General features: G+C 43.8%; 1 protein-coding gene across 1 annotated transcript in view; it reads left to right on the forward strand.

Moving 5' to 3' along the window:
- The window catches only part of HORMAD1 (HORMA domain containing 1), a 42,872-nt gene that overhangs the window by 18,375 nt on the left and 644 nt on the right, over nt 1–23,853 (forward strand). The window contains exons 8-12 of the mRNA XM_018559893.1: nt 274–419; nt 3,651–3,907; nt 9,057–9,123; nt 13,116–13,183; nt 20,886–20,957. Coding sequence (XP_018415395.1) covers nt 274–419; nt 3,651–3,907; nt 9,057–9,123; nt 13,116–13,183; nt 20,886–20,957 — 610 coding nt within the window. The remainder of the gene's footprint in view (nt 1–273; nt 420–3,650; nt 3,908–9,056; nt 9,124–13,115; nt 13,184–20,885; nt 20,958–23,853) is intronic.

Consider the following 23,853-nt stretch of genomic DNA (forward strand, 5'->3'; position numbering starts at 1 on the left):
GCCTATCAACACAGGCCCTATCTTTTCCAGACCATGCACCAGAGCTGCCAAAGTCCTAAAATAGCAGCTCAGTATAGAACACTGTAACCTACAACCCTCATCCCTTTAGTTCTGCTCTTGGATTTTTCTATGGGCACTTTGGTGTGACCAGATGAAACAAAATTAAAGGTTGTAAATAATCTGTTTTAGCACATCGTATTATCTGTTGCACTCAGCACGTCTCCATTAGTAGTTCACATTCTCTTTAGATTAACCCACAATTTTCATTTGCAGCGGCATAGGCAATTCTGTATCTGCTTGCTCGGATGTGAAGAAAGCCAGTGTCCTGCTAATACGTAAACTTTATATCCTCATGCAAGATCTGGGACCTCTACCAAATGATGTCTGTTTAACCATGAAGCTGTTGTATTATGATGAAGGTACGTTGACGATCACAGTTCAACCCTCATGAAATCAGTCAACTTGTCAGACATATTTACTGAAATGGAGTAATAACAATAGACAGTCACATGTTCATTCACACCGCTTGTGATCTGCACCATATTTATAAGGTATCATTGTCATGCTTAATGAATGTCATCTGCTGTGTGTGTCTTTCTACATATTTTATAACTTGGATTTAATGAAAAGGCTTGACCACATTCGGCAATTTAAAATCCCCCCCTGGACATGTACTTTGGAAGTGTGGAAAGAAAGCGCTGGACCCTTGTGGCTATTCTCTTGTTTTTTCCATCCAGCAGTAGTTAAGTGATGTGAATACGGGTGATTTGGCTAATGGGTAGACAGCTTTCACAATCTGAAAGATCTCCACAGTATCCTTGACTTGACAGTGAACACAGCAGATGTAGGAATTGAAGTGCCACACCAATTAAAATAGTCCAGATTATGTCATTAGGGTCTGGGGTACATTTAAGTAGAGTAACCAACACACTTTAGAGTCCAAAACACGGGTGGGGATTTCCCCCTGATCCTTATGGAATAAAGTTGTATCTAGACTATTTTAAATGGCGTGATGCCAGGCCCGGATTACCCACAAGGCCACCGAGGCCTGGCCCCGGGTGGCAGGGAGCAGAGGGGCGGCAGCGAGGTGGAATCCCCAGATGCCCTGAACATACAGCCGGGCGGTAAGTTGCGCTTTCTACATTTAGTCCTGCTTTGGGAAGGCAGGACTAAATGTAGTGTGGGGAAGCCGCTCGTTCGCGGCGATCACTTGTATAATGTGTGCAAAAGATAATAAGAAATAATAATTAAATGAAAAAAAAAAGGTAAATAAAAAGTAAAAAATAAGAAGAAAAAAATTATTAAGAAATAAGAAAATATTTTAAAAAAATAAAATAAACAATAATAAGATAAAAAATTTTAAAAAACTAAAAAATAAACTAACCCTGCCATCCGGTTGCCGTTCTCAGTTGATGGGGGGGAGGGGGGTGCATTGCGGAACCTGGCCTTGGGGCCCAGGGAGAGTAAATCCGGCCCTGGGTGGTGCTTCAATTCCTACATCGTGTTCCCTGGTGTGGACAGACAGAGATCTTTCCACCCAAAACTCTCTCAGGGTTAACTCTTTGTAAAGAGGATGAAGCTGTAAAGAAGTTATCTTGTCAGACATATTTACATATTTATTATCTTGTAGCTAGAACAGCTCTGGCTCAGAGATTCAAAGAAATTGGAGAGACCCCCTCTGGTCTGCATTGGGAAAATGGGCAGAATGTATTGTTTTACGCTGTTTTTGTTGTTGATTTAAAAAAAACAAAAACGAACTACCAGTGTGATAGACGTTAGAGAGGGTTTTCCCCCCAGGTCAGTAAGTGAGGGAAAACCGATTTAATGGAGCCCCGGGCAGCAGAAAATCCTGACGGGTTCTAATCCTTCCCCACTTTATCCAAACCTAAATAATGTTTTGGATACTGATACACTTTAATTTGATTCTTGCGGACATGCTTTTAAAAAACAAATACATAGCATGTATGGTATGTGTTGCTTTATTGAAATAAGTCTTGCACAATATTGAAACCATGTACTGAAACATTTTGTTTTTTATGTAATGTTTATTTTGCGTTTATCTTTATTTGAATTAGTTTCTCTTTTGGCCCCTTTCCCATGAGCGACATCTATTCTGATCAGCAAGGAATCTGTGCATGGATTCCATGCTGATTGGATCAGATGTCACTCTTGTGACATCCATGTCCGTTCAGTTTTTTCCTCCAACGCGCAATCATCTGTACACCCGAACATTTTCCATGGGGCTCCTTTGATTTTCTCATCGAAGGATGCCGGAAGGAAGGTGCCAACAGGGGCACCCACTGTGCAAATTTCGACTGGTTCTTCAAATTCACACAATGTATGGCCAGCTTTAGTCTGTGTCAGTTTGTATCCGATTACCTGTAATCTGTCCCATTCAGGTTTGCCAAAATGGAGCTCTGTTCTTTTTTTTTTTGCGGACGTAGACGGATTTGGAGGTAATAAGAAGTTAATAAATGTAGGTCTATATACATCCAACTCGCTATAGACTAACATTGCACATCTGATCAGGTCCGGCAAAAAATATTGAAAGAGTTCTTTTTTTGTGGTGGCCACTATTTCCTGTCATGTGATAGCGATTTACCCCGACAGAAAATAAGGGAAAATCTGCAACAAGGACACAGACAACAATAAAGTCTGACAGAGGTTTCTAGCCTTTCTCTACTCTGAAAAAGCATTTTTTTGTTTTTGTCTGTGTTGCTGTTGGAGATTTCCTCTCACTTTCTATCTGGTGAAATAGTTTTCACCATGACAGTAAGTGGGGGGGATCACTCTAACATAGTCCCAGATAATAGTAACAAGCTGACAGAGGTTCTTATTTAAAGGAGAACTATTGGGAGAGTACAATGTGAGGAGAAAGTTCTCCTTAACGTCCCCCTCTTCTCATTGACAGCAGGCATTGCGCAGGTGTAATAGCCAACCTGCTATTGGCTACTGCAGTTTAAAATAGCCAAAAGAAGGCTGGCTGTTACTCCCAGTGGCTGGATGGGAGACTTGACGCCGGCTTTCTAACGCCAGCAGAAGAGGGGACATGGGGGAGCAGTGGGGGCACGGGGGTATGGGTGGACCAGCATTGGCACGGCTGGAGCAGCTGGGGCATAGGTGGACCTGTATTGGCATGTTGGAGCAGCAGGAGAATGCAGAGACAAATCGGTCTCTTCTCCCCGCTGGGTGCCAGCTGCAGCGCTCTGTGTCCTCTTTGATCCCCTCTGCCGATACAGGTGGGAAGAGCAGCGGGGTTTGAAGGGGACACAGACCGCAGCATGCAATGGCTCCCAGCTGGGAGGAGTACAGAACGGTGGCAGGGGATTCAACTAATCAATAACGAGAATTGTTGACAACGATTATCATTATCAATTATCATTTATTAAATTGATTAGTTGTTGAAGCCCTACTATAGAGATGCTGTCAATTAGGCAGCGGTGTGGATCCGGCAATAGTGTCGGGATCTTTCCCAGATGCAGGCTGGCTACGTGCTCTCAGCACATTAGTAAATCTACCCCTTTGACCCAAAAGTGAACTAAAACCCCAAAAAAGGTTTGCTATAGTTCTCTTTTAATGTTTACATGACAGTCCTTTTTTGGGGGGAGGGAATGCCGTTTTTGATCTTTGTCTTGTTTTGTTCACTGCAGTTACTCCTGTGGGCTACCAGCCTCCGGGCTTCAAAGAAGGCAGCTGTGAAAACATGATGTTCGAGGGGGAACCCATGTACCTCAATGTTGGTGTGGTGGCCACCCCTTTTCATTCCCTGAAAGTCAGGGTAACTACAGAAAAAGAAAGAATGGAACATGTGGAAGAAAACGTATTGAAGGAGTCAGATAGTAAAACGCCTACACGTGCTTTAAAGCTGGATATTGATGAAGCAAAGCTCCCTGACCGTTCTCTCAATGTAAGATTATTAGATAGAGATCTGCAAATGTGTTTGATTTGATGAAAGGGTTTGCCCACAAAGAATAACAGTACCAGGACTGGGAGGAATCCATCACACTGGCTGCTTATGTCCTTTGGGACTCAAACAACATGTTCTCTACACCTGAGTTTCCACATCTGTCAACCTGCAGAATACATTATGAGGCATTACTAGTCTTAGAAATCATTCCCAAAGTCTGACGGGAAACTGACTCACTTACAGGAGTGTCTACGGTATCTCTTGGCCCCTGCAGCTTTTGTTTGTATTGGTTGGTGAGGTTTCCCCTCACTTCCTACTCCTCTTTAACGGGGGCACAGACAAAATATATTCTCTTTCTTGTCCATTGAGGGACACAGGAAGTCTTAAACCTTTGAGTTATACAGCAGCCTACAGGAGGATAGGACACTGGCAAGCAAAAGAAAACTGTAGGCCAGCATAGACTATAATGCCTCCTACTACCAGCATGCCTCAATTTTTTGCTAGTGTCCTAGGTGGATGAATGTCTGTTCATTTCATGTGAAATGGATGTTTCACCACCTGCTGTGCGGCCCCCCTCCGCCGGTGCTGGCGTTCCTGGGCTCCGCTTCTCCCGGTGTGTACCTGGGACCAGCACAGCAGCTCTGCTGCCGGAGATCAAACGGAGCTCAGTACACAAGCTCCGTTTGATCTCCTCTTCAGAATGCAGGCAGTGATGTGTATTACATCACTTCCTGCATTCAGGCCTGGTTCACACCTGGGCGTTTTACAGCGCGTTCCTACGCTCTGTAAAACGCTCAACATGTGAAAACCAATGATTGCCTATGGGCTTGGTTCCCGCCTGGGCGTTTTACAGCGCGTAGGAACGCGCTGCAAAACGCCCTACGCCCAAAGAAGTACAGGACCTTCTTTGAGGTGTATTTGCCGCGCGTATCCATTGGGATGCAGCCAGGTAGCCCTCGGAAACGCGCATATTCGATACGCCTAGGTGTGAACCCAGCCTATGTGTCACTCTCCGGTACAGAAACCGGAAGCAGGTCTCTGCTTCATCAGCTTCTCTGGGGTTCCCTAGGTGACATCGGGGGTCTTAAAGACCCCTGATGTCTCCATAAAGAGGACCTGTCACTGCAAATTGGCTATGACATAGGGAGCTTGTTTTCTCCCTATGTTATAGCAATAAAGTTAAGTGAAAAAAGTAAAAAAAAATTAAAGTTACAAAAAAAATTAAAGAATTTAAAGTCACATATCAAAGCAATACAAAATAAAAAAATGAAAGTCTCCCGCCCCCACATGCACATGCAAACATGCGTCGAGTCCCCCTACGTGCGAAAACGACGATTACATCCATTGTGCCGCACATGTTACATATCGCCGCGAACATCGCAGTGAGAGCAATAATTTTAGGGTCATCAATCACTGATAACACTAAACTGATGAGCGGTAAAAGCTTTTAAAGCGTCGGCTATGGTCAATTTTGGGTATGGTAGTTTTTTGCGATTGAGCGGGTGCGCACAATTTTAAAGCTTGACATGTTTGGTGTCTATTATGTCAAAGTAACGCAGCGCTGAATACTGAAAAATGGCGCCGCTGACTCGTCCCTGCTCTCTCCGTGATGTGATGATCCGATCACCGGCACACAGTGAGTGAGGGGAGGGCAGGGGAGGGAGGGAGGGAGGGAGAGGGGGGGTAGAGAGAGAGATTAATTAAGCAATTATATATGTATTGTCTGCACTGTATTAGCAGTATATACTCTATATAGAGTATATACTGCTAATACAGTGCAGACAATACATTTACAATTATACTAACATGAATGTATTAAATGATCTGTATGTAGCCCTGTACTATGGATCATTTAACCCATTCATGTTAGCAGAGGATCATTGTAAATGTATTGTTGCAGGCACTCTATATGTACATGTACTATATACTACATATAGAGTGCACTGAACAATAGATTTACAATTATCCTCTGCTAATATGAATGGGTTAAATGATCCGTAGTACATGATATGTAGCCCTGTACCCCCTTTTCCACTTACAGAGCTAGGTTATTTTTCTTTTAAATAAATATTAATGTCATTTTATTGGTATCTATCTACCAGTAGCTGCCTCATTTCCCACCCTCGGCTTATATTCGGGTCAATACTTTTTCCCAGTTTTTTTTGGTAAAATTAGGTACCTCGGCTTATATTCGGGACGGCTTATACTCGAGTATATACGGTAACCTGTCTTTTTCTAGCATTTTTTTCTTCTACACTATTTTCTTCAAAGTCAAGACTTTTCTCTGGAGGTTTCCCTCCGACTGCAGTATCTGCCATGGTTGCTCTCAGCCTTGCTATGGGGCAGTACCGGGACCGGACCCTGCTAGACTGAACATTGCGGAGCTAGCCCTGAGGTTTTTACCACAGTCATACAGGCCTTTATGACCTCAGCAGATTCTGTATCTGACTTGTCTGCAGCCTTAGTGGCTGTGAGCCATCACCTGCAGAGACTCAGTCAGATTCTGAGTCACTAAAATCCTTGCCAGGGGAGCTTACTCCTGAGGAATCACAGCCTACTGCTATTACTCCCAAGTTAGTGGAGACCGTTTCAGATCTAATTAGTGAAGTGTTCATCACTCTGCAGCTAGAGGATCTGCCTGTTGCTTCTACTAGTGTTGCTTCCATCCTTGGGTGGTATAAGGCCCCTCAAGTTGCAGAGACTTTCCCTTTGCACCCATTTTACAATTATTTCTCTATGGAGAATGGAAGCACCTTGATAAGTTGTTTGCTCCAGCTAAGTGCTTGCTGACTTTGTAGCCATTTCCTGAGGATTTTGTTCAGAAGTGGTCCATTACTATTGTGGATCTAGCCATGTTTTGCCTTAAAAAGGCGACTACCAAATTGGTGGAGGATGCATCTACCTTTAAGGACCTGACCAATAAGCTGTCTTCTCACTGCTTGCCCTGCACCAATTCTGCTCATAAATCTCTTAAAAAGGATCTAACCTCCGCTGTGCTCATTGAGCAGATGACACTAGTTTTAAATGTGAGCCGAAATGCTTTGCTGGAAGCCTCCCTTCTACTTACCCACATGTGTCTCCTGTCAATGCATATATGTAGGGCAATCGGCTGTGGTTAATCCACAAGCACCTCTTTGGACAAGCTCTTGATGACATCATCAAGGGTGCTACTGGTGGTAAGAACACCCATCTTCCCCAGTCAATAAGCCTGAGGAGCAGACTGCAAAGTCATCTCCCTCTCTGCCCGTTAAGAAGTGTTCCTTTTGTTGCTGCACTTTCTCAACTTCAGCGTCTAGGAAGCTCCCTGGCTCCCTGCCCACCCACTAAGTCTGCCAAATCCTCAGGCAAACCTACCTCCACATGAAGGTGCACCCCTATTTTTCAGAGTGGGGAAACGTCTTTTGACTTTTGTGGACAGCTTGCATTCCAGATGCCTGTGTGCTGGAGATTGTTTCACAGAGCTACAAATCGAGTTTTCTTTCCTGCCCCCTCCTCGTTTTCCTACTTCCAACCTTCTTGTGTCTCAGCACAGGCTAGCAGATCTCCATTTGGCCATCTGGGGGTCTTCTGGATCAGGGTTTCATGTCCCCACCTTGCAACAGGACAGTTTCAGGGGTTTTACTCCAACCTGTTCACTGTTCCCAAACAATTGGATCTTAAGGCACTGAATGTTTACATTTGGACCCAAAAGTCTTGCATGGAATCCACTAGATCTGTCATCCCCTCCCTTCACTAGAGAGACTTTCTGGCTTCTGTGGACATAAGAGATGCCTAATTACTTGTGCCATCTTTCCAGTGCACCAACATGTTCTGCGCTTTGATGTAGGTTCACTTCACTACCAGTTTTTAGCTCTGTCTTCAGCCTCTCCTCCTTGGAAGAAGACCGAAATGAACATGGAAGCACCAGTGAGGGAGGAGAGCGCTGATATCACAGCGCTGGAGAGGATTGCTTTGCCATGCAAGTCTGCCATAATGTGCTAATATGCTGTGCACAAGAGCACAATATGGCTAGAAGCTCCAGGGGGCCCTTGTTTGTACTTTGCTTCTACTTTAAGACTATCTTTGTCCCTTAGGCTTGGTTCACACCTAGGCGTTTTTCCGCACTTTTGTACTCGCGGAAAAACGCTCAAACAGGGAAATGCCATTATTTTCAATGTGCATGGTTCCCATCTGGGCGGTTTTCCGCGAGTACGAACGTGCGGGAAACCGCCCTACGCCCAAAGAAGTACATGCAATTCTTTGGGGCGTTTTGGTCGGGCGGTTCCATTGGGATACAGCCAAGTATCCCTCGGAAACGCGCGGTTTTCGCACCGCGAATCGCGGTTAAAAAACGCGCGCAAAACGTGCATATTCAATCCGCCTAGGTGTGAACCCAGCCTGAGTGGATGAGAAGGAGAGTATGTTTGTCCTTACTGTAAAATACTTGTCTTGTTACAGGAAGTGGACAAATAAGAGTTCTACGGAGAGGATTAACAGATACTAAAACTATGTTACAAGGGGGGCTCAGAAAGACTACAAATGCTGGGTTAATGCTATTGACAAACTGTGATACTTTTTATTTTGCCCATTGATATACTTTAACTTAACAGGACAAAAATAACACATTTTGGTTGGGTTTCACATCTACTTACTTCAAGGAATGGCATAGGCAGAGGGTTTGGGGGAGGTGGGGATTTAACTGTAGGTGCACTTTAAGCAAGGAAGCCATTAAAAGTGACTATCCCTCTACCAGAGATTCTGAATGCTGTATTACTGGCATGATCATTTTTTTTTTTTATAGAAGAACATAATCTATACAGCAATAAAGTTGATGCTAAATACTGCCATTTACTTATTCTTACATTGCACTAAAATGAACAAATACCATTCTCATCTAATTTAATCAGACTTTCTATGCAGTCCCATGTTTAATAATGTACTGAATTTATCCATTGTATTTTAAACTGAGCAGCACATTTATTGAAAGCTGCATTTCTATGATTTACCTTGTAAATGCTGAAACCTAGTTATTATCTTCCTGGTGCTGTCTGGAAATTAGATTTCTGAAGCTCATTCCGTTCTACTACACAAAAAAGCAAAATCAATAGGCAGAAATGAAATCTGTTGCAGGAAGAATAAACGTCTCTCTTTTCTATTTACCTCCATGAAGGATGAGCCGCTGCGTGATCATCAAGCTGATGTACAGAAGAAGGAAGCTTCATCTTTGCATTTGGAAGGTAAGGAACACAGGTTTTCTGCCTTGACTGCTGAGCGGATACTTGTAAAATAGTCGTATTTACTCACTCCTGTTTCTACATTTTACTTATTTGTTAATACACAGACAGGACATGAGATATCAGAGCAAAACTAAACCTGGATCCACTTTGGGCAGTTTGGTTTTTTGATCCTCTTTTTATGTATAGCAAAGGATGCCACCGGCCTTATCAACTCTTTCCTATTATTAGTGTTAGCTACAAGTCTCATTTTAGTGGCCAGACAAGCAGGAGGTGGCGGGGATCCAAAGCAGTAGACAGATCCATTCAGAGGAGGGAGAAGAGCAGGGGTGAGTGGGCAGCAAAATGCATATGGGGCGCAGAGGCTCGCCAGGTGTTTTGGTGACTCTATGTGACTTGTATATACTTGCCCACCCCCTTACTATGGAGACATGTCCCTGCTATGGGGAAAAGGGTCAAGAAGGGAGGCTGTGCGTTCATGTGACCAGCTAACAAAACTTTAAAAAAAGGTACTCTACATTTATTTTTAACAAAAGTAAATGCAATAACACTTAGTAACTAATATTTGCTGCATTAGAATGTGCTGTATCTAATAACAAATACTTATAAGTATGTGTTCACTTTACTCATTCAATCATTTTGTCATTCAATCCTGTTTAAATTTTTTTTTCCATGGAACATGACTGGGCACATCTGGGTAAATACGGCTTCACCCCTATGCACTATGCTAAGTGAGCATTCACTTTTTTAAGTGAACAGTCTATTCCGGGCCCCTGACCTAGCACAAGTATGCAGATCAGGAGTTCTGACTTTCTGACATTCCTTATCTGCATAGTTGCCTCAGGTAATAATTCAAAATATTAAAACTGAACAGAGATAGAAAGGAATTGCAGCCTACATATTTCTCATAGTTCATTCAAACCCAGTGTGATTTTGTAATATGATGTCGCTAACATTAAAAATGTGTTCAGGAAGCCGAGGAATGGGTTGCTATGTGTCATGACCGATCTGATCAGTTTCACGCAAATGGGCTGTTTGGCTGCACTACGTTTCTCAGTTTAGCACTGACCCAGACACCTGAACTCAGTCCTTGCATGCTGCTCTACATGATCGTGTAATATGGTATTTCTCCTTCTCTGTTTTTGCACTAAGAACTTAAGGGAGGTCCAGGTGCCTTTATGTGCCAATTACATTGTCTATGTACACCAACTCGAGCCTGCTGGTTACGTGTGGGTCGCTTACTCACTTGTAGTATTTTTGTGTTTGACCTGATTGATGTTAAAACACTAACCGGGGGACTGTTTCCCCCTTATTTGGATGTCAAACTGTGGTCTCTGTCTGTCTTTTTTTTACGCTTAAATAAATCCAATAAATAAAGATTTTATATAGTAAAAAAAAAAAAAAACATGAAAAATGTCATACGGGAGTCTGTTTAAACAGCCCCGATGCTGGCGACGTACACTGTACGTCGTCAGTCACGAAGGGGTTAAAGAGATAGCTGACCTATGCCAATAATACAACAGATACACCTCACAGGTTACATTTTAGCCTCTTGATATAGCATTAGTGAAAAATAACACACGCACACACAATTAAAATTACAAAAGGATCATTTTACTTAATTTTAGCTACAGATGTTACAGAAATAGCTGTTTCAGCTCCATTCCAACTCAGTCCATAGCAGGGTCTCGTGTCCTACATGTATCTTGCGGTCCTTCTAAGTTTCAATGGTCTCTTCCATTTCAGAGTTTCCAGGAATCGGTACAGTTCAGCTGGTGATATGCGGCCCAAATAAATGGCTCAACAGCTTGTCAGTGCGCTGTACCTTCCAAATTCGGGAGGTACTCCAGAAGCTTATTATTATTATAATACAGGATTTATATAGCGCCAAAAGTTTGCGCAGCGCTTTACAATATAAGGAAGACATTACAATCACAGTACAATTCAAGACAAGATGGTAAGGAGGGCCTTCATTTAACATTGAGCTGTGAGCTCAGCTTAGCGGCATCTGTCAAATTTGTTTCTCTGCAGACAGTTTCTTTGTGTGTTTGTGGTGTAGTCTAAGTTTATTATTAAACTTATTTAATATTACAGATTTTCCTGTTTTGACCTCACAAAGAGGATGCATTAAGAAGCAGTGCTGGGTGTATTTAATTAATGACAGGAAAGCATTGCATGTTTTTTTAATCATTTTAATGTCCAAAGAAAAAATAACACCTTCTATTTTCTATTGAGGTGTTTCCATTAGCAAATAAATAAATGTCCTTACAAGGCAGTCAGTACATGGCCTGTTTCCTAGCAGTATGATGGATTGGAGCATCTGTTGCAATAAGTGGGAAGCTTAGTTGCTAACGACAGAACGATAACTAGCTGACATGCATGACGAAAGGGGTCGTTATTCTCTTCAGAGATTTTCCAATCGGGTAGTTCCTTCCATAATCCTTCAGCCTCTGCAGGCGGCTAGTGTAGACTCTTCCTACTGTCCCTGGGGTAGTCTACTTGCTGGAGTAACCCCATCCTTGGGACTACCATCTGTTCACTTGAAACATAGTTCCCTTCACGTTGAGGGACCCCTCCTCGACTAAATTGACTCTTTTGGACACCATGTGGGTGTGTGGAAGGGATTGGGAGTCCCCCTTGTGACAGAATTCTTCTCTTCTTGCTGGATCCTTCTCTGGACAATGACAAACATGTTAGCTCTGCTTGGATGGTCATTCAGAAGACTTTCCTTAGAACCTGGCATTCTTCAACCTCGTCTACACCAAGACGAGCGATGTATACACCTGGCTGCACCTCAGATTCTTTGCAACAGGCAGGCATACAGTAAAACATAAGAATCCATCAATGGCACCGACTCACTGTATCTCCTAATTCATCCACCAATAAAACTTTTTTCACAGAGGGCTCAGCTTCTCAAGCTGACAGGGAAGTATTTTACCACATGTAAATGAACATACAGAAAGCACCTTCTCCCTGAGAAATATAGTTTAATAATAGTTAAAAACATGTAAAAATATATACTCACAAAGCTCAGAAATGTACAGTGCATGTAATCCACATGAAACACTCATGAGTACTCCAAGTAGAAAATGCCAAGTGTGCCCCTTCTCAAAGTTCTCATTGCCCAGTAAAACAGATTCAGTCAGTTTGACCAGCCAGCATGTCTCAGGGAGCTACAGCTGACGCATTTCTGGGGCACATCTCCTTCATCAGAGCCTCAGTGAAGGGTGTGCCCCAAAACACATATGAGTGTTTCTATGTGGATTATATGTGCTGTACGCCTCTGAACTTTGTGAGTAAGACAGTAAACCAGGCTGCTTATGTTTGAGATTTGTTAGCCTCCGTTTCCTTTTCTGTTGGAGGTTTAAAGACTGGCAAATCTTATACATTAAACCTGTTTTGCATCTATGGACAGAGCAGAGGAATTATAGTGCCCCTCAGTTGTTTTCTTATTTTTGGTTTTGGTAATAGTTGTCAGTCAGTTTTGAACACAACAAAGTCTGAATCCCATTCGCACTGCCACGGTCTCAAAACCACAAGGTATATGTGGTGCCAAGGTGACCACACGGATGGCGCCGTGCAAAACACAAATAGTAAATAAAAGTAAATCACAGACACACACTTTAAAGGGTTTTTAAAGTATTACATATGTTTATTCAATACCCAATGTCACATACTGTCATACGGTGCTAACGTTTCGGGACCGCACAGGGATCCTTCATCAGAGCGACAGTGACACCGTGTTACTGTATCTCCTAATTCATCCACCAATAAAACTTTTGTGTGCGGACCCGAAACATTAGCACCGTATGACAGTATGTGACATTGGGTATTGAATAAACATATCAATACTTTAAAAACCCTTCAAGTGTGTGCCGGTGATTTACGTTTATTTACTATTAGTTTTGAACACAAAACTACAAGTCTACTGTGATCTAAGTGAGTGACCTTGCAGATGTTATGTCCATGTTTAACATTGCTGATCCCATTTTCAGATCTCAGTCTCAGTTCTCAAGAGGATAGAATGATGGAAACTCAGCATGATATTAATCAGCCACCACAGGTATTGTCTAACAATATTCTTTTTTCTATAAAGAATGTTCTTTTTATGTGATGTCATGACTAACAAAAGCTTATTAGTGAATGAATGTTTGTAGATTATTAGGGAGATGGATAGAGATATGGAATCTTAATGTATTATAGAAGGCACAAGGTGACAAGTCAAAGTTAATGTGTAAGTGTAGGCAAACAGCTACATACATATAAGGGCCCTTTCACATGGTCCAATCAGGAGCGGATGCGTGCTCGGACCCCCTTCTGATTGGAAAGGATGTCCCCGTGGTGACATCCGTGTCTGTGCAGTGTTTTTCCTTCATCTTGTGATGGAGTCAAAAACTGACATTACCAGTCCCATGTTAGTATATGAGCAGTCGGACTTAAACGGATGGACGTCCGTTTACATCCGGCTACCCTCCGATCGGGCATGATCAAGTCTCTAATCCGTTTGTTTTAACCGAATGTAAGTGGACGCCCATCCGTTTAGATCCGGCTGCCCATACTCTAACATCGGGCTTAGGGGCCCCTTTCAGACTGGCAGTCAGATCAGGTCCACTTGTCAGTTTTTCCGGCGGATCTGATCATAAGCCCAATTTTAACCTATGGGCAACTGGACCTAAACAGACATGCGTCTTTTTAAATCCGATTAATCCTGACTCCAGCCAGGTCCGCAAAACCAAATTCCGTTTTGGCGGACCTCATTATAACAGATCGGGGGTAATCTGATGTAAACAAACACATGTCCTATGTCCATAGTCCTAACATGGGTCCAGTACAGTCGCAAGATGGAGGAAATATCTAGACAGACATGGATGTCACAACAGTAACATCCGTTCTGAACTGCTCTGATTGGCAGGGGATCTGTGCATAGATCCTCTGCTGATCGGATATTGATAGGCATCCATGTGAAAGGGGTCTTATTCAATTTTCTAATCCAGATATTGCTGTCAAATGCAGTACAAAGTCTACACAATGTTCTGTTCTTCACTGCAGTCAATGCGTATGCTGCATGTAGTGTTGGGCACATGGGAGATACAAGGTTCAGACTTTTCCAAATGATCAGCCTCACAAGTTGTAGTTCCATCACTGACAGTTTGGGCTGCAAGATGCATCCTGGATGTCACAAAGTTGTGATGTCCAAAGGTCTTTACCCTTGTCCTCCTCCAAAATCACAGCCATGGGCTCTTACCACTTCCCACAAGAAATAGGTGGGACCTTTGGACATCACACATGGAAAGAACCATAAATGCCGCAGTTGTCAGCAGCTCACAGATGAGGACTTGGGAAGGAGGAGGGTCGATATGAGGAACCTAAGCTCTGCACTTCTACCAAGATGGCCACCTTCACACAGAACCATGGTGCAATAAGCTTCACGTGACACCATGCTATATTGGGTCCCCCCATGGGCACCCCCCAACGCATTACATTCCTCATCATCCAGGACACGATAGTCCAATTCAGCCACAAGTAAGCAATTCAGTAAGCTGGTCTACTGGAAAAGACCAAGTTAAGGCCACCTACACTGGTGACTAGTTCTTTGCCTTCTGCTTCACTTTTCTTAGGCATGACTTCTGCAGAATAGGCACATTTTAAGAAGTTGATGATTGATTTAGACTCCACCCATAGCTGACACATCAGTTCTGTTAAATATAAGAAATGCTGACAATGTTTACTGTAAAATAACAAAGGACACCGTAATGTATATCTTCTCTGACTAAAGAGAATAGCCTGCAATAGGCTGGGAGCAGTCATTTTGTACATATGAAAAGAATGTTGTGTTTGTTTACTCAAAATAATACTGTGATTTATAAAGCTGACATTGTTTACGGATTCATGCAAAGTGTGAATTTTAATGCTAGGCCCACTTTACAAAGTCTCTGTCACTTCGCCCATGAAGGGCACTGTGACAGGGTATCTTTAAAGTGACATTAGGGCAAAAGACCCCCACGCAGTGCTAAAGTAAGGACTTAGCTTAAATGATGTCTCTTAAGCCGATCTTCTTTTCTGTCCTTTTCAGCTGTCCCTCCAGCGCTGGGTGCGGGTCTCCGATCCAGCGCTGACTCCTCTGTCCTCCTCTTCGCTCATGTCCCCTGGTGTCTGTGCGGGTGCACGCTGTCCATAGACTTACCTTGTGTCTCTCCTTGTCTCCCGGGCCAACATCTGAACTGCGCATGCGCCCGCCCCAAGATCCTTTGCGGCCGCCCATTACATTTTCAGATGTTCGGACGGGAGCGCTTGGCGGCGACACAGGTAGGTATTAACCCTTTGAAACCCTTTTAAAAAAAATCATTTTGCATATATCTACTGCTTGCTTGCAGTAGATATATGCAAAACTCCTGACCCATTCCTACTCATCTTGACCGCACTCCCCCACTGCTCTTTCCTCCAACGCAGTCTCCACAAAATACTTTGTGCTTCCGAATACGGGGGAATATGTGATCTCCCCTTAATGATGCTCGGACCTAGCATCCAATCACCAGAACCGTACACTGTCACATGAGGTAGGGAGTGACATCATTGCATCTGTGTATAAGCTCTGAAACAGAGCTTACATGGGGTAGGAAGGAAGGAGTGGCTGGGGAGTTGTAAAGGCACGATTGCAAACTGCGAGAATCGCGGCAAACTGCGCATGCGCGAGATTCGCGGCAAGATGCGCGGGAAAACACAGGAAGTGAGGTAGCTGTCTGTAAGCCAGGGACTATAAAAGGAGGAGCCAGCCTCTCTTGCATTGCTGATGGTCTTGTCAGCTTGGTGTTTGTGCCCTGTGTTCTGTATTTGTTACTTAAGCCTGCCTTGACTCGGATTGCCCTGGACTACTCTTTGCTTGCTGCCAGCCCCTGACCTCGGCCTGTTTCCTGGATATTGAGTTTGCCTTACGATTTTGTACCTCGCCTGCCCGACCGGATTTGACCTTGGCTTCCTGACTTCTCTTCACTGTTGTCATCACGCAGTAGTTGTTTCCAGCCTACGGCACTCGTGCTCCTCGTTGCCCTGCACCTTTCTGTTCCCAACTCCAGGGGTCGCAGGACACGAATCGCAAGAGACGCCTCCCCATCTTCCAGTCTCAGCCTCAGGTACGTGATAGGAGTGCTGTGAACATAAGTATATAGTAGGTTTGTAGACTTTAAAGAGACGTTCTGTAAGTGCTGCTGGATGGACGATTGTCATAGGTGCACACTTGTACAGGTAAGTGCATTGGATGCTTCAGTATATAATCTGTTTTTTTTGCCCTTGGGTAAAAACAATAAATAGAGTCGATTTAGCTTAAAATATAAGTCAGTAAAAGATAAAGTAAACTTAATCAAAATATGTTTAATTATTGTTGTTAAGTTGTTTACTCTGAATCAGGCCATTTTTGCCTGTTCTAGCCTGCCAATACTAGATCAATTACCACCGAGCGCAGAACCAGGAGCGGACGGATCATTTCAGAAAAGGTTGGTCAGCGTCATATTGTAAAACATTATCAATGCAAAGTGTTCTCCAAATATCTCTCATCACTGTAAACGATGACACAATGGGGGGAATTTATCAAAACTGGAGCAGACAGAATCTGGAGCAGTTGTCCATGACAAGCAATCACCTGTTCAGTTTAGTTTTCAAAATGAAAGAGAGAAGCTGATTGGTTGCCATGGGCAACTGCTCCAGATTTTCTCTGCTCCAGTTTTGATAAATCCCTGCTTATGTTTGGTAAATTCAAGTTGATAACATAATATATCAGACATTTTGCTGTACAAGATTCTTTTTTTTTTTGGCAACGATAATTTGGCACTGTATTAAAAGAAAACTATTGGGTAAGTGTTTTTCCCCATAGTTCTCTTAAGGGTCACGGAAGGACATAAACTAGTGTCCCCTCGTGACCGAAAGCTCAGTATATCGTGAGCTATAGCTAGCGGTATCCTGAGAGCGCCGCAGCCGGGACTGATCCCGACATTACTGTCGAGATCCACCCAGCTGTGTGAGTGACAGCTGGCTCTGCCTATCTAGAGGCAGAGCCAGCTGTAACGGCCCCCTTCCATTCCTCCAGTCAGTGCTTCAGGATCGGAGCGGGGAATCCCTGTGGGGAGAGGTGACTGATCGTCACTGCTCTCTGTCGGGAGATGATCAAGAAGTGAGCGAGCAACGGTGTGTGTGTATCACTTCGCAATCTATTGAGCCGACGCGTGACAGTTTCATTATTGGCTCGAACACATTTAGGACATTTGGAGTCTGACCGGAATCCAATTTTAAAGAGGAACTCCGGGGTGCGATGCAGGATGAAGAGCTGGGACAGCCTGTGGGAGGCAGACAGGGAAGAGGCCCCAACCGCGGCTAAGGCACCATCCCACTCCTCCTCCGTAAGGGCCCCCAGGTCCTCCTCCCACTCCGACCTGCAGCGGAGTGGGTATTTACATGAGAAATGGGAGAGTATGTGAGAATATAATAGGGAAATGACTCCCTTGGCATGCGTGGATACTGCAATCCGTTCAAGAAGTGGCACCTTAGATATCTGGATTGGGCCAACCCCAGGGTGTGCAGAAAGAGCATGTCTCAGCTGAAGGTATTGGTAAAATTGGTTCTTCCTGAGGCTGAATTTAGATTGGAGTTGCTGGAACGAGCACAGCACACCGTCGTCATAAATCTGGGAGATAAGATGTACCCCCTCTCTCTCCCATGTGACCGAATCTCGCAATTTTTGCACTTCTGGCAATTTGCCATTATCCCACAGAGGGGTAACAGTGGTGACCTCAGAGAGCCCCCACAGGGTCCTGACAGACACCCACACCCTCGCAAGTAAGACAGACAGAGGGACAAAAGCAGTTGGAGTACCTTTTAACCCAGGGGTATCCAAACTTCAGCCCCCCAGCTGTTGTTGAACAGCAAGTCCCATAAGCCATTGCAAAACCCTGACAGCCACAGGCAAGACATCTAACGACAGATACATTTATTTATTAAGCTCAAGGAGTTTACAGTCCAAGATCCCTATCTCACATGCATACACACTAGGGCCGATTTAGACAGGAGACAATTAACCTAACAGCATGTCTTTTGGAGTGTGGAAGGAAAGTGGAGTAGACTCAGGCAAGCACAGGGAGAACATACAAACTCCATGCAGATACAGTCCTTACTGTAATTCGAACCAGGGACTCCACTGTTTTAAAACAAGACCACTAATACAAACTGAAATATAAGATTTTGGTGGCCTTAACACTTATAACACAGGACATGCAACCGCGTCAAGCACTGCTAATGTTATCTCTATGCAAGTGAGCAATAAGCAGCACAAGTGATAATCGCTCACAAAGATTGTCTAGCATTTTAAGAATTCTACCGTTGTGTATGCATAAAAATATAAAAAGCTTTCTCATTTCTATTAGCTAAAAAGTTATGAATAGACACCTGCTTTGGACATGAGACAGGTTTCTATTATTAGTTAGCATTTCTTCCTTTGTGTCCCAGTACTGAATGCACACCCAGAACACATAGAAGTTAAGTTGACCTTCTCTTATACATGCTAAGCAAACATAGGCTTATGGGTAAGCAGTAAGAGTGCTGAAAATAGAGAGAGAAAATTTCTATATCTAACAGAAAAAGTGACATCTTAGCTGCAGCTGGTGTTGGTTGCACAGGAAGATCTCCTCATCATCCTAATTCCTGGTTCTTATGCTGACCAGCTTGGATATTGCAGACCTTGTGCTGCATTCTCTGTAATATTAGTGGAGTTACATACCTAAAGCTGTCCATATACCTGACGATTATCATGCGATAATCGCGGGGTGATCCCGCATTAGTGCGATAATCGTAAGGTGTATGGGCAGCGTGCGACCGCAAAAACTGTAAGGTCGCAGGACTTTCGTCTTACGTGCACGCTAGAAAACCCGATTTTCCGTGGGTTAGTGGCGTGCTCGGAAGACAAATGCCGCACAGTCCGAGGTGCACAAGCGCACACTGCCCGCTCACCATTGCAATCATCTGTAAGCCCTCCCCTCAGCGGGGAGGACTTGCGATGATCGCAAGTACGATCTGCCTGTCCAATTGGGCAGGTCGTACGAAATTTGAATCACCTTTCAACCATCGCACAACGAAAGTCGTGCGATGGTTGTAAGGTGTATGGGCAGCTTAACAGAGAGAGGGGGACTTTGTCTATAATGACTGCAGCTGGTTGGCAGAGCTCTTTACAGAAGTGCAGAAATTTTGCCACAAAGTTCTAACATACTCTGCGGTTCACTGGCCCGTCACTACTGTGTTTGGTAGTGACTGGCAGAAGAAACCATAGCAAGCAGCGGGGGACAAATGGAAGTGTGCATTTGCTATAGAGCCTTCTGCCGGTGAGTGAGGAGCCGAAGCACGGGTGGTGGGAAAGGAAAGTGTTAACTCGTTTCCTTACACATCGCTTATGGTAACATAGTCACTTTAACACGGGAAATTGAGGTAGATCTCTGTATGCTGAAGCGAGTTATTCAATTGTAGAACATAAAAAGGTATCTCACAAGTTCTTCATTCAAGTACCCTAACTATTAACATGAATGTATCTTATTTGTGTATCACTCGGCTGTAGATCCTCAAATCATCTCTGAATTGGTGCTGACACTGTCCTTCCTTCTGGAGGGTGGCTACTTTGTTCCCCATGGTCCCTGTGTGTGTTGTAAAGTAGCCACCTCTCCAATCTTGCTCTCCTGATGTACTACACAGGGACCAAGTAGCCAGAAGGAAGGACAGTGTCGGCACTAGTTTAGAGATGATTTGAGGATTTACAGCTGAATGATACACCAATAAGATACATTTATGTTAATAGTTAGGGTACTTAAATTGATTTTCAAGATTTAATTCCTGAGTTTGGTGTCACTTTAAAGAGACAATGTCACCTTGCCCGTGCAGGGTCCGCCCCTTCAACTCCCACAAACCCAACTTACATGCGATCCCTTGCAACTCCTTGGTGCTCTGCAGTTGGCCATAATATCATCCAATAACTAGTATGACCTACTTCTCTGTGACGATCCCTGGGCCTAGCAGGCAGTCACATGACCAGAGAAAGAGGCATCACTGATCCCCCGAGTTACCAACACAGCATCCAGTGCAGCTGAATAAGCAAGGTAACAGTGTCTCTTCAAAGTGAATGTCCAGCTGACATTTTTTTCTTAGTTTTGGATAAGGTGGTGAGAGTTTTACCCTCACTCCTCTCCTGCTAAAAAAAAGTTTTGCTTTACCAGGAAGTAAGGGGAACTAACTAACAACGACACAGAAAAAAATGTAAAAGATTTTTTTTAATAGAGTAGGGGAAGACGAGAACCCCTGTCAGATTTTTATTTTGGCCTGTGTCCCTTTTGCAGATTTTTCCTCACTTCCTGTCTGGTAAAAGCTTTGTCTGCAGGTCAGGATGTGAAGGACAATCTCTTTACCAGATCCATGGATAGCAGTAAAAACCTGACAAAAGTTTTAATCCTTCCCTCCTCTATCCAAAACGATGCAAAATGTTTTTGGCTTGACATACACTTTAATTTTGTTACCCACCCATTGGGCATGTAGTATATGCCCTAACTCTTGATCACATCTTCAGCACATATTCAGAATGGAAGGGAAGATGTGATGCAATAAGCAGGATCAAACATTGTATTATTCTTTTTACAGATTACCACAAATATATGAACTGATCACATTCACGTATTTATGTACATATGATAGACTTTGCTGCCTGGTATGCATTGGATATGATTGGTTGTGTTTGTTTTCAGAAGCCACTTCCAGCAGAGAAACCCCAGGCCAACAATTCCAGAGCAGGAAACAAAAGACAAGCCAGCAAGGAGGTATCATCATTGTTATTTCTTTATTTTAGAGCTGAACCCCTGGCACAGAAAAGTTCATTTAAATATATTTCTCAACAACCACAAGGGATATGAATCCTGTGTGTGTTTCATCAAGGGCATTCTAGTGTCGGTTAAAAGTTGTGGAGATAGTTGCCTACCCAAATAAAAAGAGTAGCTAGGAAAATCTGAGGTGAGATTTGAGATACCATTTAGCCAGTCATGAGTTCAGGCTCAGCCTGTACCCGGTCAGAATCTGAGCTCCTCTGAACAGGAAGGAAGCTCCTTCCGCTGCGGCCGGGGAATTCCCCTGCCCACAGCTGTACGTAAGCAAAGAGGCGGCATGCGGTGATGCCATTGACCTTATATGCCCACATGACTAAAGTTGATCAACAACATTGACCTAATATGGCCATGTTGCCATATAAGGTCAGTGACATCAGCACAAGCATCCCGCCCTTTTGTTTATGTGCAGCTGCGAGGCAGAGAATGCCCTGGCTGCAGCTGATTGGACAGATGGCCCATGGTACTTCCAAACCTGAGCTCATCCCTGCTTAAAGCGGGCCTTATATTTAATATAACAACAAACGCACCTTTAGAAATGTTTAGTAATGACAAACTACACACACATACTTCTAGATAAGTGCCGGCTTTGCATTCCTTATTTCTCTTTTCTTCCCCAGTCTTCTGACAGTGGCCATGTTTATTAAGGGCAGATTACTAGATCTTCTATTACTTCCTGGATTACTGGCACATGTGACTAGGACATGTGACCATGCACATCATCTCAGGGGAGGAAAATGCCTTTCCCTGAGATTACAGATGAGATTTCCCAGCAATGCTCTGCTGATGACAAGGCAATCCCAGTGTGCATTGCTTTGGCAAACTGCAGTAATTTTTCCCTTTCAGAGCAGGAAGTGAATGCTCTGCAAGCGTAAGTATTTCATAATCACAGCATTTTACACCTGACCATGTCTATGTTATTATTAATTTTATCACCAGGCCCCTGACACCCACACCTGACATTTCCGGGAACCACTACCTGTGTTAAATGTTTTCACTGTTTTGCAAGCACATTTTATGGCTTGTTGTGTTTGTATCTATCTACTGGACACAATTGCATTTTTAGAATTTTACAAAAAAACTGGGAATTGTGTTTGTTTGCACCAAAATTATATTGAGTGTATTTGCAATGTAAAAATGTGCAGCAACCATATTTTTATTTTACAGGCTGTACTTTTAATACGGTGAAAAGCGGTGAAAACACTTTTTTCACCTCCTATCACTTGCATTAACGGTGATAAGTCAGGTAGGAACTAAAAACAAGGGAATATTTTGTTCATCCTCTTCACGGTGATAAGTACACAGAAGGTAATAGGAATTCACATGTGTTATAAACAGTGGAAGGCACAAAGGGACATTATCACTGTGATAAAAGTGAAGAAAAGCTCCCTAGAGTTATCACTCAAAATTAAGAAAAAATGTTGTCCTTTGTAATGCTTAGTGGAAGGAAACCAGATTGTCACTGTAAGTAAAGTAATAAGAAGCTGATAACCCTGAATTCACAAGCTTTTACAATGTCTTGGTGGGGAAGAGAGGTAGCAAGACTAGGGAATGGGAACCAATATTAAGGCCAGTGTCAGCAGCTTTTGTTTGCTTCAGAATTGCTTCTCTCCCACTACATCTGTGGGCATGCAGAAGCAACTGAAGCTGGTTAACTGCACCTGCAATGAATTCTGATGAACTCACAAGCTGCACTTACCCATCAAAGCCCATAGACACAAGCTTTAAAGCATATCCAGTTCAGCTGGGCCAGGGGAGGTTGTTAATATTTTTGCTGGATTCTCTATAGCAGGGGTGCCCATTAGGTCGATCGCGATCTACCAGTCGATCGCGTAGCGATCACTGGTAGATCGCGATGTCCTCTCCTCCCGCCGGTGGGGCTTCTCTGGATCCCCGCTGCTCTCACCATCTGTATGCAGCGGGATCCGAGAAGAAGTGAAGGAACCAGCGGCGGGGGAGGACGGAGCCGATATTACAGAACTAATGCCTAGTGGTGAGGAGAGAGAGAGACACGCTCGGTCTGGATCTGACAGCCGGCGCTTCTCTCTCCTCTCACCGCTCGGCCTTAGTTCTGTGACAGCGGCTCCGCCCCCCCTCTCGCTGAAGTGCTTCGTGTCGGATCCCCCGCTGCCTCTGCCCGGGGGAGAGCAGGGGGGATCCATGGGAGAAGCTGAGCCCCCGTGTGCGTGGCCGAGCGGCAGAGGATCGGTACATATGAGTGATATGTACCAGACCTCGGTGCAGGACAAACACTGGAGCGATCAGCTGATCACTCCAGTGTTTGTAAATAACTGGTGACACATGTGTCCCCAGTTATAAATGAACAGGATGTGATTTACATCACTTCCTGTTTATTCATGAGTTTCTCAATGGTGAGAAGCACTCACTACAGAGGCTCCTCCCCATTCAGAAACTACTTGATAGTAAAATATTTTCTGAATGAATGGGAAGCCTCTGTGCTTTCCATCCATTTAGAATAGAGGCTGCAGAAAAAGGGATTGAGGACTTTGTGTCCTCAAATTCTTTTTCTATTTTAAAAGGGAAATATCAGGGGGCTGTTTAGACCCCTAATATTTCCCCAAAGCCGCCCCAACAGTAAAAAATAAATACATTAAAATTTAAAAATTTAAATAACAAATAATAAAAATAAAATACAAAATAGTAAAAAATGTTTTAAAAAATCCTGGAGGCGGGGCGCTGGGTGACATCACACACCTGTTGGGGGTGGGGGGGGCGTTTTTTTTCTTGCCTCGGGCGCAAAAGGAGCTGGCTATGGCTATGCTCCCACGGTGCTCGTGCGGCTTCCGGCTGAATGTGTTAGACGCCGCAGATGGAA

Source organism: Nanorana parkeri, unplaced genomic scaffold (assembly GCF_000935625.1).
Source record: "Nanorana parkeri isolate BGI_ZX_2015 unplaced genomic scaffold, ASM93562v1 scaffold420, whole genome shotgun sequence".
Taxonomy (NCBI): Eukaryota; Metazoa; Chordata; class Amphibia; order Anura; family Dicroglossidae; genus Nanorana; species Nanorana parkeri.